Source organism: Juglans regia, chromosome 7 (assembly GCF_001411555.2).
Source record: "Juglans regia cultivar Chandler chromosome 7, Walnut 2.0, whole genome shotgun sequence".
In the NCBI taxonomy this organism is placed as follows: Eukaryota; Viridiplantae; Streptophyta; class Magnoliopsida; order Fagales; family Juglandaceae; genus Juglans; species Juglans regia.
The window spans coordinates 34,272,448-34,291,579 of NC_049907.1; the positions used below are offsets into that span (position 1 = coordinate 34,272,448).

The following is a 19,132-nucleotide window of genomic DNA, read 5'->3' on the forward strand; positions in this document are numbered from 1 at the left end:
CCCAAATACTTATCATAGCTTCCTTCCATCACTGCCCCTCCTGCTTCCCTGACCTTTTCTTTGTCAACCTCACTTGTGTTTGAACAAAAGAAGATTGTAAATTTGTCCTTATTCAAGACCTGGCCAGAAGCTTTTTCATACTTCAAAAACAAAACCTGCACTTTTAACCATTCCTCCACATTGGCTCTACCAAACAAGACACAATTATCTACAAATAACAAATGATTCACTCTAATTCCCTCTAGCTACTGTCACCCCTTTGTTTCACCCTTCATATATGAATTATTAAGAATGGAGGTTAAGCCTTCTGCAAAGAGAATAAAAAGGTAGGGAGACAAAGGGTCTCCCTGCCTCAGCCCTCTTAAAGGGAGTATATTTGATCCTAGCTTGCCATTAATCAAAACAGAATATGTAACTGATGACACACACTTCATAATCAACTCAATCCATTTACTGCAAAAACCCAACTTCTTCATAACTGCTTTTAGATAAGGCCACTCAATTTTGTCATAAGCCTTAGACGTGCCAAGCTTAATGGCCATATTCTCTTTTTCTGCCTTTCTTTCTCGCCTTCGTTGTGTCCAAAATCTCATATGCCACCATAATGTCATATGATATTAATCTCCCTAGTATGAATGCACTTTGGTTAGGGGAAATAATAATAGAGAGTACTTTTTTTAACCTATTAGCCAACACTTTTGACATTATCTTATAAGCCACATTGCATAGACTTATAGGTCTATACTCACTCACTGACTAGCCTAGGATTATTTACTTTTGGAATGAGTACAATATAAGTAAAGTTTATAAAGGGGTTAAACAAATTACCATTCAACCAAGACAACATAGCACTACTGACTTCATCTCCAATAATATGCCAGTGACTTCGATAAAAACAAGCCTCAAACCCATCTGCTCTAGGTGATTTTAGAGGGGCCATATGCTTTATTGCTTCATCAATCTCCATTATGATAAAAGTCTTTGGAAGAGCTTCATTCATCTCATTAGAAAATCAAGCCTCCATGTTCTTCAGACAATCATCCATATCATATTGGCTGGGTTTAGAGGAAGTGAATAACCTGACAAAAAATTCACTAAAAGCCACTTCTAGCTCATCATGCCTCAAGTAACTTCTATTCTGTTCATCCATAACCATTCTTATTCTGTTTTTACTTCTCCTTTGATTAGCACAACTATGGAAGAATTTTGTGTTTCTATCCCCTAGCTGATACCAATTCCTCTTAGGTCTTTTCCTCCATTTTAAATCTTCTTTTTCTAAAACCATCTCTATCTCTTGCTGAGTTCTTTTGATCTCTTCAGAATTGTGCCTATTTTCAATCTCTTGTAGCTGTTTTAAGTGCCCAGTTTTTTCTCTCAATTCTTTTCCCCTATCCACTCCAATCTATCTATTCCATCTGAGCAAGACATTTTTACTTTCTTCCAAGCTTGTTTGTAAGCTATTTGAAGATCCTCTCTCTTCCATACTCTTTACCCATACCCTCTTTAACACCTCATCACAGTCTTCTTCCAAAACCCAGTTGGCTTCGTACCTGAACAGATATCTTCCTTCCCTTCCTTTCATCACCTACTCTCTGAATCATACAAAGCAGCAAGAGTCCATGGTCTGAGCTCTTAGCAGCCATCACTTCCACCCACCCTTCTTCGAAAATACCCTTTCACCTTGAATTGACCACTGCTCTATCAAGTCTCTCCTTAGTGAATGTTTCATCCTCATGCTTATTACTTCAGGTGAATTTGTCACCTCTCCACCCCAAGTTAAACAACCCCGCCCCCCAACACTTCCCTGAAACTTCCCATTTGATTTTCTTGTCTTTGTCTCTTGCCAATCTTTTCATAATGAGTCACTATTTCATTGAAATCACCAACCACACACTGGCCAAAATTATATGTAGGCTTCAGTGAGGCAAGTAATCTCCAAGCTACTTTCCCTTCTACTAGTTTCTGGTTGCCCATAAAAACCTATCAACAACCATTTCTCATTTCCCATTTCCATCATCATTTGTGACCCAAACACTAATGTGTCCTTGTGAATAATTCACCAATTCTACTTTCACATTGTGGTCCCATAACATGATCAAACCCCCTCTCCTGCCAACTAGTTCAACCATAAAAAAAACCATCACAGTTCCAACTTAGTGTTTTCACTATGTTTGGTGGGGTTATTTAATAGCCTCCACCAATTCATTTGTTTTTCCATCCATCCCTTCACAACACTGCTTTATGAGTTTCTTTTTTTCCCTCACTTCCCCCTTCCCCTCCAGCTCTTTGCCCAAGCTTCTTTTTGCCTATGTTAAGAAAGAAGATTGTTTCAATTTCTGACATCTATCTCTAGCTCTTCTCTTCCATGATCTTGTCACCTTTTCTTTATTGTATGTATCACCATTGGCTAGGAAACTCATAGTTATATCCTTCACTTCCTTCTCTATTACTTCTTTTCCTTTTTCATACTGACATTCTCCCATAATTTTATTACTAGGGGTGGGCAGCGGGGCGCCGGACCCCGCTGACCCACCCAGCCCCCACCCATGCGGGGCGAGGGATCTGGCCCGCTTAAGCGGGGTGAGGGGGGCCCTGCCCGCACCCCAGGGAAGATGCGGAGGCGGGGGGAGGATGGGGCGAAGTCCCGCCCCGCTTAAGTTATATATATATATATATATATAATATAATATAATAATATTATATTATATATATATAGAAAAACAAATAAGTAGAGTGAAACGGCGCCGTTTTGTCATGGACAAAACGGTGCCGTTTCACTTAGGACTGGTAAGTGGTAAGCGGCCCCTCAACTAAAAGTGAAACGGCACCGTTTCACTTTTAGTTAAGGTTCCCCCCCTCCCCCTTCCCCGCGTCTGTTTCCCTCATTTCTCGAACTCTCCTCTCTCACTCTCTCTGAGTCTCTTGCGCGATCTCTCACACTCACTCTCTCTGAGTCAGTCTCGCACTCGCAGTGCCAGCCTCTCTCTCTCTCATTCGAATCTCCGTCTCGCACGAGCAGCACCACCGCTGCCACTTCTCTGTCTCCGTCTCTCACTGGGATTTCACCGCCACTCAAAGGTAAGAAATCCGAAACCTTTTTTTTTTTTTTTTGGATTGGAGATTGGAGGAAGGTTGGGTTGAATCGGAGATGGAGGATGGGAAAATTGTGAATTTGTGTGCTGTGGAGAATTTTGTACTTGTGTTTGATTCTTGTGTTTCTTTGTACTTGTTTGTTTGTTTTTGTTTGTAGATTGGAACCCTAAATCAATTCAGGGTTCCAATCCGAAACCCATTCTTGAAATTTAGGGTTTCGGATTGAACCCCTAAAATTGAACCGAAACCCCTTAATTTTCAATTTTGGGGTTTCAATTGAAACTCCTAACTCAATTTAGGGGTTTCAATTGAAACCCCCTCAATTTTAGGGTTTCGGATTGAACCCCTAAAATTGAGGGGGTTTCAATCCGAAACCCCAATTTTGGGGTTTGAATTGAAACCCTTAACTCAATTTAGGGGTTTCAATTGAAATCCCCTCAATTTTAGGGTTTCGGATTGAGCCCCTAAAATTGAGGAGGTTTCAATCCAAAACCCTAATTTCAGTTAGGGGTTTCATTTGAAACCCCTTGAAACACCCTAAAATTTGAGGGTTTCGGATTGAAATCCCTCAAGTTATGTTTTTCAATTTAGGGGTTTGAAGTTATGTTTTATATAATTATTTTACTATTTAAAGGTCCAATGTTAATGGAAATAATAATGTGATTGATAAATGCATGTTTGAATTATGTCGTATGTTGATTGATTTTTTTATTTTTTATTGTATTGTGGAATCAGGAATGTCTTCTCAAAGAGATTTCACTGATAGCTCTCCTACCCCTACTAGTACCCCTGCTCCAGAACCTAACCCTACTCCATCCCCTGGGAGTGGGAATACACCTTGCCCCGCCCCTAAGCCCACACAAAGTAAGAAACCTATTTACGTAGTTTGGTCTCATTTTACCAAACTAGAGGGTGGTGACCCCAATAACCCACAAGCTAAATGTAATTATTGTGAAAAAATATATGGATGTCACTATAGGAAACATAGTACATCCCAGTTAAAGGTCCATTTAGAAGAACAATGCAAGAAGAGTCTAATATTAAGATCCTTAGTGGAGAAGGGTCAATTAAGACTAGAAATTGGACTGAAAAAAATGGCGGATGGGAGTAGTGAGGGTTTAACATTGAAGGGGTTCACAAAGTATAATGTTGATGAGTGTAGAAGGAAGTTAACTCGTATGGTTGTCATAGACGAGCTACCTTTTCAGTTTGTGGATGGGAGAGGGTTACAAGAATTTATCCAAGAATTAGAACCTAGATTTATGCTTCCTTCTCGCCACACTGTGGCAAAGGATATTAAAAAGATGTACTGGAAAGATAAAGATGTTTTGAGGGGCCAATTGGCGGGTTTGGTAGTTTGCCTTACTACTGATACTTGGACTTCTATCCAAAATTTTAGTTATATGTCTTTGACTGTCCATTTCATTGATTCTGACTGGATTCTTCATAAAAAAATTATCAAGTTTTGTCAAATAACTGATCACAAGGGTGAGACAATTGGGAAGGCCTTAGAGGCCTCAATAAAGGAGTGGAGGTTGACACGGGTTTTGACAGTTTCGGTTGACAATGCCTCGTCTAATGATGTCGCCTTGGGATATCTGAAGACTTATCTTAAAGAGGCAAATAAGACATTCTTGGGTGGTGAGTATTTGCATGTTAGATGTTCTGCACATATCTTGAATCTAATTGTGACTGAGGGGTTAAAAGATGTTGATAACTCGGTTGCACGAGTTAGATTGGCTGTGAAATTTGTGAGGTCTCCTCCTTCTAGATTGGAGAAATTCAAGATTGCTGCGAAGAGTGTGGGCATAACATCAAAGAGGGGTCTTTGTACTGATGTTCCCACCAGATGGAACTCAACCTTCTTGATGTTGGAGGCGGCCCAAGAATATAAAAAAGCCTTTCAATTATTGGGTGATGAAGACATTCAATATGTCAAATACTTTGATGAGCACGGAGGTTTAGGATTGCCTAATGATGATGATTGGGAGGTAGTTGCTACATTTGTTGATTTTCTCGGGCTGTTTTATGATGTCACGTTGAAGTTATCTGCTTCTTTGTACCCTACATGCTATGAATTTTGTCAACAAATATGTAGGGTGAAAGAAGAATTAGACGACATGTGTAGGGGTTCCAATCTAAGGATGAGGGGGATGACATTGACCATGAGGGTCAAATTTGACAAATATTGGGGAGATTTGACTAGACTCAATATTTTGTTATATGTGGCTACTATTCTTGATCCCCGTCTAAAAATTTCAGGCATGTTATATGGTTTGAGACTTGCGTATGATCAGGCATGGACTGATCTTATTGGTGAGATGGCCCGCGATACCCTTCATAGATTTTATGATGAGTTTAATGCAATTAAGGGTGGTACTGCATCTACTACACCTATACATATCCCAACACCTCCTCCAGACACCGGGGCAACAAAGAAGCGTAGATTGGCATGGATGAAAACCCTCGCACATAATCCCACACTAGTCCATCAATCTACGGAGGTAGTTTCAGAGTTAGATAATTATTTGTCAACGGATTTTATTCAAGAAGATGATGATTTTGACATTTTAGGATGATGGAAGGTAGCATCAAAGAAATATCTCATCCTTTCTGAGATTGCCCGTTGTATATTGGTCATCCCTATTAGCACCATTGCCTCGGAGTCTGCCTTTAGCACCGGAGGGCGCATATTAGATCCTTTCCGTAGTTCATTGTCTCCTACAACTGTGGAGGCATTGATATGCACACAGAGTTGGACAATTGAAAAGGATATTTATGTTCCGGATGTGTTAGATTTTAAAGAAACCGACGAAGAGGATGGTGATCAGTCTGGATCTGGACCATCTGGTAATTATTATTTTGATTTTATTATTTTGATTTATTTATATTCATTTCAATTTCATCAGTATTAATTTTAGTATTGATTGTTGTAGCAACACATGAGACGACTCAGACGATGTTTACCTCCATTGCTATATGAACATGTGCTCAAGCCTCAAAAGAGTCAAAGACTACCCATCCGGTAGCCCCAAATGTCACAGTCAAAGACCCAAGCCGCTCGCATCTTTTTTTAGATTATTAATTTCTTAGATTTTTGAATTTTGAATCAGTTTATCAGATGTATGTATTATATATTTTATTTGTAATTTTGTAATGTTGATACAATGTCCTTTGAACACTTTTTTATTTGTAATTTTGTAATTGTTTAGACTTTCCATTTTATTTTTGTAATAGCTTAGTTATTATTATTATTTATTAGTTTATTAGGTAGTAGACTTGTAGTCTATACTCTATAGTAGTACTTCATTAGTCTTAATTATATAAAATTATGTATGTATATATTATTTTCATTCATGAAACTTTTTTTTTTAAAAAAATACAAAATTCTATTTTTATGGGCCTAAAATGGCCCAGTAGCGGTGCGGGGGTGCGGACGGAGGACCCCCTCCACCCGCACCCCGTCATCCGGGACGGGGTCCCCCGCCCCCGCACTCTGGGGGTGGGGGGCGGATTAGTAGTTTGGCCCCCCACTCATGCGGGGGCGAGGGGCGGGGTGGGGGTTACCCCGCCCCGTATGGGGCGGGTAGCACCCCTATTTATTACTAACTCCTCCATTCATTATCTCTACATTATTTTCCCTCTATTCCTCATTAACTCTCGTTTATGTCCCCATCTCATTCCCTTCTACTACCTCTTCTCCCCTCAGATCTTCCACCTCCTTCTCCATATAGCTATTTGTTTTTTAGGTCTCTCCCTCATCGCCTCTCATCTTAGCTAAAATTCTTTTATTATCCCCATTCAACCTTCTAGGATCCTCTCTTTTTTACTCTTGGTCCAGCTCTTAACCATACACCAAACTGTTCATTAGCCTCCCCTTTTCCCCTACACTCTGAGTCCCATGAATGATACAACCTAAAGCAGAAATGTGGTAATTTCTCATACCTTAGAGGGATCCAATGAGCTTCCCTTTGACATGATGGTTCTTCCTCTTGCCAGTAGTTTTGTCAAGTCAATAAGAACCAAGACCCTTAGAAAGTTTCCCTACTCACTCCCATCTTCCTGAGTATCAATCTCCTCTACTCTAGTAGCACCAATGAGTTCTTCTCTTGCTCTATTCATACACACCAAAGGTAAATCATGTATCTGTACCCAAATTCTTTCTTGCTTGAAATCCATCCTCGGAGGTGGAGTATAACCATCGAACTGCAATATAACAAGCAGATGGTCATCAAAAAGATGTGGTCGTCAAAACACCATCTGCTTGTCGGCTTGGTTAGTGAACATTATCACATAAGTGTTCGAACCCACTTCTTGGAATTTAGCTCTCTCACTAATCCTCCAAACTTTGGCAATTGTCGCTTCGATCACTACTGGGCTTATATTTCTCTCCACCCATGCCTTACTAAGCTTCGACCTCATCTGTTGTATTTTAGTTCCTCTGATATCTCATCTCCAACCTCTATATTCAAAGCTTCCTCCTCGAGCCTCAACTTCTCCCACCTTTCTTCTATCTCGTTCATCTTTCACCCTTCCCTCCGTGAGTCTCCGCTAATTTTGCCGTCTCCACCTCTATTCAGTAAACCGTTAGTGCCACTATACCATTATCACAGCCCCACAACTCCTCCACCATCTTCAGATTCTGTTAGAATCTTTATGGATCCCACCCTTCATCTCATCCTTCCCCAAGAGAGAAGAAAAGAGAGAAGACTCCCTCATTAGCACGAGCTCCTTAACTCAAATTCCTCAACTCAATGTTTGCATGCCGAGAATGAGAAACTTCACAAACCTTAGAAAGAGACGAAGAATCCATTATGGATAATATAACACCTATAACTCCTTACAATCTATTTTACAATCAAACAATCCCTTACTTTATTAAAAAAAATCCAATTTCACAAAACTACTTTCCATTTTATAGAGTTGTAAAAACAGTTATAAAATAAGTTAAATCAATTTTCTACCTTTATAAAGGGTGTTAAATTAACCTTATCTATCAATAGAAATACCTTACAAACTATATTAACTGAATCTAAAATTCAACTACCTTAATGAAATAATTGATTACAGACTGAAAACAAACGTTTGGGATAAACCGTTACCTTCTTTTTTTTCCTCCCTTTTTCCTTCGGGTATTATGGAATTAAATGGTGGGATTTAGCCTCCTGGAATAATGCTATCTGACGAGCACGTTTTTTGCATCCATAATTACACCTAGATGAAGACATTCTCGGTAAGCTTGACAGCATTTCCAGTCAGATCGCTCAGTATCGTGCATACTTACGCACATAAGGAACACAATATCAGCTAGATAAACACCAAGGAACGGTAAATTCACCAACATAGTGTCGCCCACGAGACCTTACGCCATGGTTCTACAATGGGCACTGGTTCTACAAATTTATCTCAAATTTCCTAATATTTTGCGATCCTTCTCAGGGAACAGATAGTAAAATACCTTAACAGGCCCAATCAAAAACTCAAATTTACGACCTCGTACCCCTGGATGGCTAATAAATCATGATGAATTGTACAGGATCTTCTGCACAACCACTCAAATAATGAATGGGGAAAACATGTCACCACAATCTACACACACACACACACACACACACACATATATATATATATATATAGAGAGAGAGAGAGAGAGAGAGAGAGAGATTTGTTGGCCGATGCCTATCCCTTGCAATGCTAGGGAAACCAGGTTTATGTTACAAACAGATGGGCATGTTAAAAACGTGTTCCCAGGAAACCTCTGGATTTAAACATTTTCCATTATATTTAGATGAGTTCCTGAATTTGGCGATGGTTGCTGCATTAACTCGGGTTCTTCTAAATCGTGCGATTGAATAGGTATATCCTGCCAAGAATAAACCAAGTCACTCTTTTTCCAAGACTGACAACTACAAAATCAGTACTAATACTGCACAGATATGCCCAAAAAAAAAAAAAAAGTGCAATGGAAAGTCCCATGCGTATAGGTTTTGCTCTATGTGCTCGAGGTATTAAACTAGTAACTTAATATGAAATCCACCAAAATTCGAATGCCAAAGACGAGTTCACATGAGTTTTTATTAGTTTCTCCCATCTCAATGGTTGTCCTTAATGCAAAGACAATAAAGTACAAAAGAACTTTGGATGTCTTCATCAACTGTACTGGGACCAAGCAGGGAAACCACCACAAAAAACAGAGATCTGAGTTCAGAATGGATGGTTACCAGCCATGCCAATGAGCTCTCTCGTGGAATGAATAGGATGGAAAGTGACTGTGGGTTCAAAACCCAATGGTGTGAGTTTAAAACTGACTTGGTGCAAGTCTAAATTACCGGTATAAAATAATTTTGCATGATTATAGCTAGCCGCATGAGACTAGGCCTTGTTTGGATACAGAGATGGTTTCATCTCATCTCATCTCATCATTACAAATTTTCTAAATTTCCACACAAAATATAATAAATAATTAAACTTTTTCAAATCCCAAAACAATAATAATATTAAAAAATAATATTCTAACAATATTTTATTCAACTCATCTAAAACCATATCATCTCATCTCATCTCATTCCATCTCATCTCACTATCCAAACGAGCCCTTTAGATGCAGGGAAACCATGGAGAGAACTCTATAAATAGAGCTGGGTTAAGAATGAAATCACCAACTATGATGAGCTCTAGATTAAACTGCACCTCCTCTTTGTAGAAATAACAAGATGGAAAGTGAATGTGTGGGCTGAAAACCCACTTGGTGTGAGTCTTAACTTACCAATAAGAAAAAAGATCTTTGCACTATTATACCAGCCCAAGAAAGAGGTGGCATTGCTTGCTGTGTCCACCTCAATCCCGCTATTTCCCTTGCAAAATTAATGGAATAGCAGGAACCAGTAATTGTCCAAGTTACCTTTCAAATTCAATTACTTAGTTTCCTTAATAGATTCTTAGTCTAGTATTTTTTGATTTGACAAGAAGATTCTCAAACTAGTAGTCTAGTATACAAACCCTGGAGTGAATATATAGGTTTAATAAGATGGTAAGATAAAGTCGAGAAGAGGAATAAAATAACTAGGAGCAAAGATTAACCCCTAGGAGTTGGCTAAGTGGTAAAGACCTCGGTCTTGGTGGTGTGCTCTCTTAGGTCTAAGGTTCGAGTCCTCTTGGGTGCAAACAATTTCTAGGGATCATCGGACTGGGGGGAACTTCCCCTTGAATTACCCGAGGTGTACTTGGGAAAACTTCTTGCCGAGGGCCTGTGCAGCACCGAGATTAGTCGGGACTTTGCTCTCGGACACCCGGTGCCAAAAAAAAAAAAAACTAGGAGCAACATTTCTCAATTACTGACAACCCCTTCCCAGGTCCGAAGTTTCCGATTGAAGGTTCCTGACTGATATTGCATATCATCAGGACAGTAATGTGATGACAGGATTGTCAATACCTGTGTGCTTATTAGTTGATGTGATTGTTGATCCTGGACTATCGGATATGCTTGTGGTTGAGACATTCTGTAGTAGGGCTCCTTGAGATCAAGTTTGCATGATGATGTCTGAAGTATTCCTCCTTGTTCAGCACCAGGTCCCCACATTTTAGCTGTTGGAGTGAACTATAGCTTGTTAGAAAACCAAAGAAACAAATTTGCAAGATACAAATTTGTGAGACAAAAACAAGAGAAGATAGAAACCAACCTGACAATGTCAGATATATCGTATAACTCTGAGCATTGTGGGCAATCATATGGAGTCTTCCAGTAATTTCTTGTCCTGCCATGACATAAATTGGCTGAGAGAGAACACAACGTAATTGGTACCAGTGCGTTGTTGGTGCGCCAGGGGCAGTGCTAAGCCACCTTTGTACAGTACTGTGGATCAAAACAGTTGAAAAAACAGAGAGAGGGAGAGATTAAACGGATAGAACTCACATGTTTACATGGTAAAGAAATTTGGAAGTATGCAGGCCTGACAAATGAAAAAACAGAATAACTAATAAAAATCAACAGATTACCTCCCATTAAACAATACATCAAACCAGCAAGCCAACCCATGCACTCTAGCACCCACAGAGGAGGTGAATCTCAACGGAATATCAATTTCATATAACTCTTCTTCCTGTAGGATAAAATTAAAAGAAAGTTTGGATGTCACGTATGCTGATTTACCAATGAGCATAAAAAATCAACCATTTTGAAGAACTGAGAAATTCAATCAAACAGCAAGAAGATGCAGCTTCAAGTAATAAATTTCGAGCAGGATAATATAAGATCTTTCTATGTTATGCACTGCATTGTAAAAAACTCAGAAATATTTCTAAATGCTTTCAATGCATTCTTTCTTTGAAATATAGAACTCAATGAGGGTCCAAAAGGGTTCCCACATGCTAGACGAGACATGTATAGCTACTACAAAGCAAAAACTTTCTCCAACAAGTAATTCGTACCTTAATTTTCATAAAGTCTATACCGTGAAATATTGGAGGGGCCACCAATAATCTGGGATCAAAAGCATCTACCACTGGCTGCGTGAAGTGTAAAACAGAAGCCATCGAATAGTAGTAAATGGTTATTACATCATAAACAAATGTAATCATCACAGAAAAAGCATGTAAATAAACACCCAAACATGAGGTCAGACAGTCATCCACACTTTGAATCCCACTGAACCTATCAAGTTTTCTAGAGTAGATACTGAAACTAAATTCGGAGCCCCAAAATTTCGTAAGATCCCAGACTGAACAAAGAAGCCAGCTGTCACAATCAGTTCAGGGAATAGAGATGAGGCGTACAATTACTAAACTTTAATCTAAAGGAGGAGATATCCGAAGTAGTCAGTGAGAACAACCATGATTTAAGCTCCAAAAGGTCCCAAAAAAAAAAAAATTTAGGTGCCCAAACTCTACTATCACAGGCATATGATGGAATATATATCGTATAATCCCACAACCAATCAGAATGCAGTTCCTCGTCTAAAGATGAACAGTCTGATGTATACTCCATGTGTACTTGCCTAGTACTTTTTTGGGTCATGAATAGAAGTTATCTTGCTTATAAAAAAAATGACCCTTGGGATTAGTCGGGACTTTGTTCCAGACACCCAGTGCCATTAAAAAGTCTTATTTCGCTTGGTCAAAAAATGCTTAAAGATTAGCAGCACTTATTAAAGGCACAAAAGACAAGAAATAGAAATTATATATATCGAGAAAACAAGATTTTGGACCTGAGAAAAATATCCCTGGAATGCAGATCCATGTAGGGGTGTCAAATCAACACCATAATAATTATGTTGCTGCCAAAAGAGGGCCTGTACCAGAAAAAGAATAATATTAGTAAATTAGATTTCTCATATGAAGTATGATAGCAAGATCCAGAAAAGATACAAGGCAATATAAACTAATAGTTGATGAAAACAAAAACTTGACCACAGCAGCAATAGTATGCATACAATAGATGTTGCAATTGAATGTCTCTCTGCAGTAAGAAGCCAGAATGCTCACTACTTTATCCTGACCAAATATGTCTACCTCTACTAGGAATTTGTATAATATTTCTTATTTTCTTTCATCTTTTGGGGGGAGGGAGGGGGAGGGGGTTTGCCCCCAGTAATTTTTGTTTTTGTTTTTCTTGGGTTTAACAGGAAAAGAACACAATAATTTTTGCATGTTCCACCCCCAAGTAATTTGTGTATGATGTGAGGTTCATTGAATGAATAAGAGAAGCTTATACCCATAGAAAATTATAAGCATCCTTTTTTTTTGTGGGGGAGGGGGGTCAAGTAATAATGATAATGCATTGCATTAGTAAAAGAGAAAAAGGGAGCAGAATGGAGCAGTAATACTACGTTGGTGAGTCCTCATATTCCTGAAAGAGTCCCTAGTAGAAAAGCCTAAATCACCTACATATTTTCAGGCCACCAATTCTGAATATTTAGACACGGGACCTTGAGATAATAATAAAAAGTATTAGGATAATTCACTACAAATACGCACCTTATTTGCAATTTCAACAAATAAATATTCATCGCTGAAAGGTGCCATATGTATCCTACAAGGATAATCAACTCAAAATTGTGAGGACCAAAAAGTAACAAATGTAACATTTTTTTTTTTTTGATATCGTGGACCCTCACTGAGGCAGGGCCCTTCAGACCCACCCTTGGGGAGTAAACCCCGGATACACAATATATGAAACAAATTATAAATATTTCAATTCATGAAACACTAGGAAGACAAGAAATGCAAGCCTAAGGATCCTACGTTCAAATAAACCAACATGATTATGAATAACCTAGCATTCAAAAATGTTAATAACAAACACATAGAAATATAAAGGACGAGGATATGAAACCGGGTTTTGAGTGTGCCACATAATGCTGCAATGAGTAAAAGAAATCACATGTCAATGTCAAGAATTAAATTGAGAAACCCACAAAGAGTAGCCATGGAATGCTGTTACGACTCCAATAATAAATTTCAGAGGATAATTTCATCATTACATAAATATAGATAAATCAAATCTCTAACCATTCATATAGTATTAAGTAAATAAAACTCTCATGGAGATGCTACATATCCACTATTTTATTTCTGAATAATAAGTCATTTACTAATTTGAGAATAACAAAGACAGCTTTGGCAGCTAGAATCACACTTGCAGCAAGATGTCCAGACAAAAGAGGGGAGAAGGTATTTCAAGGGTCATATTTACCTTCCAACTGTAGGAAACATTTTCCCATTTGGGACAAGGAACCGATCTCTTGCAATCACATAGGACTCCAACATTCTTTCATTAACCAACAACGTTCCTTTAAGCATACAAATGAAAATCCTAAATCAGACACCTTTTAAGCAATAGAATCTGAATATTTTATGCTAAATCTTAGTAAAGCAAGTGCTTTTACAAGCTTACCCATTGGCTCTGATATCAGAATATCTGCTTTCTCAGGCAATTCAACTTCCTCAACTTTACCTTTGACTACCTACATTTTAGAACGGCATTGTGCCCTGAATTCAATGAGATAACTGGCCAATAATGACGCTAGCAGAAAATTAGAGGTGACAAGAAAAAATCTTACTGTGATCCGTTGACCCAGTGATGGGTTCCCAGCAATAAGTTTTTGTGCATATTCTGCCATTTCAGATGCTTCCACAGCATAAACATGCTTTGCACCAGCCTTGTAGGGATAATAAAGAAATATGAGATCAATCGACCAAAAGAAAAGAAACTAAGCATAAACATATAACTACACACAAGACAAAAGGATGCAGGCATAATTATACATGGTAAAATAAACAAAAAAGCTAGGCATACCTGAGCAGCAAATAATGATAAAATACCACTACCAGCACCAACATCAACCACTACACGACCGATAAAATCTGTTCGGTTCTCCACAACAGCAGCATAATAGGTTCCTGAGACAATGATCATTGATATCAAATTGAAACATCAACTATGAAGTACTGGCAGATTATCTCATTGTATAATGTGAATTTAAGGTATAAAAACTTTATCGAATAGAAATTCAAGCGTGAATGGAACGTAAGATCAATTATCTCAATGTATAATGTGAGTTTAAGGCATAAGAACCTTATCAAATACTTATCAAAAGAAAAGAACATTATCAACTAGAAATTCAAGCATGAATGTAACGTTAGATCAAATATAGACCAGATCATAGATTGGTGATATAACCTGTTCTAACATAATCCTGTAACATATTTTGCTGATGCAACAGCTGTCCATAATAATGGAAATACATTTTAGCAGAAGATGGCTCTATTTTATCATCAAATTTGCTTCTAGTATCCAAAACTGTTCCATTTGATAATTGTTTTCCTGAAACAGTAAAAGACACAACAATCACACAAACAATTAGAAGATAGGCATAAGTATAGACATTGATTTTCATTTGTTCTGAAATCATTATATATAACCTGTGAGTTTCTGATGGTAACACTTTTACAACTCATGACCATCAAGGTCATAGCTCATCAGATGCTCAACCAAAAGATCACCCTAAATAACATTATTATATCCAGTCTGACTGCACAAATTTATTATTGAATTTGTTGACTTGACCATTCATCTATTTATTCATGTATATCAAACCAAAATCAGGAGGGGTGGTTGGGGGAGAGAGAAAAATTCCAATGTAGTACCTTGAGAAACTTCCTTTTTCCATTGCTCAAAGGCAGAATGGAAGGTTCTGCTCTCTTCCTCATTTCTGAATTGGACAGTGATTCCCCTTGAGTATGATGTCTGCTTCAAAAGTAATACTGTTAAAATAAACAGGCATTTCACACTGCTTCTACAATCTTACATTAATATTAAGCATGACCATAATCGTCAACTTGAAATATTTCAAAAGTAACATGCAGCCGAAATGTACTGATTATATTGTAATTGCCGAGTGAAATACCAAATAGAGTTAAAAATACTTTTCTTCATCCAGGGATTCCTAGTGCACAACATTTGTAGTAGAATGATCTCAAAGATAGAAATGAATATGGAGACACCCCAAAAAAAAAAAAATAAAAAAAAAACAACTCACACACGCCCGAGAACTTTATATGCATGTGAGCGCGCCTTACCTCCTTGCTGGCTTCAGAACCTTCAGATATGCAAACTGATTGAACAGGACCCAATTTGAATAGCTGAAAACATCAACAACATAAACCTCCAATTATAAATTAGTCTATGAGCCGTCAGTTTCGCGCATTTCACATCCAATGCACATCTTTCCCGATAAGGTCTCCTTCTGATCACCGAGGAAGTGTAGTAAAAGAAAAAAAAATGTTGAATTTTGAATCTAAGGGAACAGAGGAAAACCATATTGACTAATACAGCTCTTGGATTTATTAGGCGCTGATAAGTTAATTTATTCACTCCGTCTCTACTTTATACCAAAAAAAATCAGTCTCCAAAAATAACAACAACAACAATAATAATGTTCTACATGTTTAATTTATTTTATTGTTCTTTCATTTCTTTTCCTCCACTTTCTCAACAACTGAAAGACAATGAAACAAAAAACAATCAGAAAGCACGAAAGCTAACCCGAGCAGTTCGAAGATCAACATTCCTGGTAGCAATCGATTCAGGTTCCTTGTGAAATCGAAGCTCGGAGATTCCGGAATCAGCACAGAACCGAGCGACCACCAGCTTAGACGGAGAAGTTGAAGACGACGGAGAAAGCTCAGAGACCGAGACCAAAGCGAACTCTTGTTGCTTAAGCTTCTGCCCCGTCGGACCCTCCATTGTCGTCCTCACCAAGCTCAGGTCCAAAATTTCTACTAATACGAAAAAAAGATGTATTTTATGTATGCTTGTGTGAGCTGCGAGAGAATTAGGGTTTCTGTGAGGAGCAAAATCTTCGAAAATCTCGAGAGCCGCCAAAGCGAGAGAGCAAATGGACAACAGCTTTCGGGTTTTATAGTGTGTGTGGGTTTGTTTTGATTTTCAAAGGTAGCGGTGCGATCTGTGAAGCTGAGAGTAAAATGACGTGCTTAGGCTGCAATGACATGTTCAGCTGAGTTGTGTTACGGATGAATAGTAATAATCGAGATGGTGAAGATTATATTATATAAATTTTAAAATTTTTATATATTATAGTTTTTAAAATTTTTTAATGTTTTCAAAATTTTTTTAATTTAATTTTTTTAAATTAATTTAATTTTTTTATTTACTATTTATATATTAAATATTTGATAAAAAAAATATATTAAATATTAAAAAAATATGATGTATAGAGATTATATAAATAATAAGAAGTTGTATAGATTTTTTTATGATAGAATGAATTCTATTAGATTTATCTAAGAGAAGTTTAGATATTAAAATAAATTTAGATGTATTTATAGAAAGTTAAAAGAAATTATAAATTTTATATGTAAAGAAATATTGGATTAAAAAAAGTTATAAAACATATAAAGATATTTTAAATTGAAATAAATTTAATAATTAATTAGTTGAATGCGAAGATATTAAAAAAATCTAACTTTGAACCGAACTCAATCCAACCGAGTACCATCAAGAAATCAAACGAGTCCTACTCACGCGCCCTTCTCTTGTTGTCGTTTGAATAGCATTTTGGGTGTGTATCGCTCACACATAAGTTCTGGTATCATCGATGACGTTGAGGCCTGGGAATTTCTGGAGAGCCATGATAGAGTGGAGTGTGGGTGGACCCAAACGGGTGGTGGATTGGTTGCTTGAAGTGGAAGTCAGAATATATTCACCACCATTGGTTGACACGTGTGGTTTGAGATTTTGTGCACGGTTCTGTATATTGCTCAAGAGCAAGGGATATTATTACTACAAATTTAGATAATTTTATCTTTAAAATTTTTTAAAATTATAAAATTATCTCTCTTAAAATGATATTTTTTTTTTATTTAATAAAAGGTTTGTATATACAATTTCCAAATAGAGACTGTAAATAAAATTTCTCATTACTTAATATTGAGATCTGTCTTATCTCATCCATTATTACGAAGATGTTAAAAAATATTTAAAAATAATAATAAAAAAATGTAAAATTTCAAATAAATTATGAGATAGTAAATAGATGATAAGAAGTAGTAAGCTTATTATTATCTTATTAAAATAGAAACAGTCTTTTTTTAATACTCTTGCGTACTTAATTTACACCACTTATTTTATTTCTTGACATGGCAATTCGCACGTGATTTATTAAAAAATTAAAAATCATAAACATAAAAGATAAAGAATTTAGAATTTAGAATTTTTATTTTCATTTTTTTTATGTTTTTGGACGCCTTTTTATTTTATATATATATATATATATATAATTTTTTGTAGTAAATCACGTAGCACCACATCAATAAGGCAAACTAAGTGATATAAATTAAGGGTATAGTAACATTATTTTTTTTTTTTTATGAGACCTCATAAATAAAGAGATTAAACAAAAATAAAATCACAAATTAACGTAATTTTATGTGATCTATTAGATTTACTTTATAATAAAATTGACTTTATAATCTAACATATTATATCAAACCACACCAATTTATGAATTTACTTTTTTTTTAGGGATTTTAAACTTCAAACCTCTATTTTTAAGCCTCGTTTGGATGTTGAAAGTGTTTAATCTCATCTCATCTCATCATTATAACTTTTTCAAATTCTCCCATAAAATGTAATAAATAATTTAATTTTTTCAAATCCCAAAACAATAAGAATATTAAAAAATAATATTCTAATAATATTTTATTCAACTTTTATTTAAAACCATATTATCTCGTCTTACTTTCCAAACCGCAAAATCATCAAAATTACTTTTATTAATAATTTTAATAGATGATTGACAATATCAAGTCAGTAGTAATATTTTAATAATTATATAATAGTATTTTTAAATAATTTTATTTTGGGACGAATATTAGACTTTTAAATTTAAAACTAATAAACTCTTCAATCCGATTTTTCTATTGGCATTAATAAGTATGTGAATAAATATTAGCATTATATCTAACAACAAAGGAACTGAGATGAGGTGATCATTTTATATTTTGATCCAAGTATTATTGAATTGATTTTTTTCGGCTTATTTGTTAAAGTTAAGTTGAAAGAAAATGAAAGAAAGACCGAGATTTCATGTTAATTTTGATATGTATATATGTATTTTGATCTTCTTGTTATCTATCCCTCTCTATTTTGTTAATTTTGTTATCTATCTCTATATTTTTACTCCAGAAATTATAGTTGCAATTGTGAGTTTACAAACGCCGCATAATCATTTTGAAAAAAATGAATAAATACGTGACACATAAAAAAAATTAATTTTTTAATAATAAACTCTACTATTTTTCAAAATGACTATACGATACTTGTACACTCCACGATTATATATAGTATTACTCTTTTCACTTTGATCAATTTTGAGTTTTTAAAAATATTTGAGAATAAAAGCCATCAAATATAAACACATTAACAGCTAAATCAAAGGCATATTGAGTAATGACATAACATCCAAAGCTCCAAAATGACAGTCTTGTATTCGACCCCCTCCCCGACTTAAAAAACAAAAAA

General features: G+C 36.3%; 1 protein-coding gene across 1 annotated transcript; it reads right to left on the reverse strand.

Moving 5' to 3' along the window:
• Positions 1-8,614: 8,614 nt before the first annotated feature.
• LOC108995079 (probable histone-arginine methyltransferase 1.3) lies at positions 8,615-16,600 on the reverse strand. The gene is made up of 15 exons (XM_018970583.2): positions 16,136-16,600; positions 15,670-15,732; positions 15,238-15,337; positions 14,771-14,914; positions 14,387-14,490; positions 14,151-14,249; positions 13,985-14,054; positions 13,784-13,880; positions 13,066-13,120; positions 12,297-12,380; positions 11,521-11,598; positions 11,089-11,192; positions 10,773-10,945; positions 10,526-10,677; positions 8,615-8,956 (listed from the first exon to the last, which is right to left on the reverse strand). Exons 1-15 carry the CDS (start codon positions 16,334-16,336, stop codon positions 8,858-8,860), a joined length of 1,623 nt encoding a protein of 540 aa, XP_018826128.1. The 5' UTR covers positions 16,337-16,600; the 3' UTR covers positions 8,615-8,857.
• Positions 16,601-19,132: the final 2,532 nt, after the last annotated feature.

Excerpts from the sequence above, each read along its gene's own strand:
- LOC108995079 (XM_018970583.2), bottom strand. The coding sequence starts at position 16,336 with ATGGAGGGTCCGACGGGGCAGAAGCTTAAGCAACAAGAGTTCGCTTTG. Across the intron at positions 15,338-15,669 it reads GTTCTGAAGCCAGCAAGGAG|ACATCATACTCAAGGGGAAT; the intron begins GTAAGGCGCGCT and ends CTTTTGAAGCAG. Across the intron at positions 8,957-10,525 it reads ATCAACTAATAAGCACACAG|GATATACCTATTCAATCGCA; the intron begins GTATTGACAATC and ends TATTCTTGGCAG.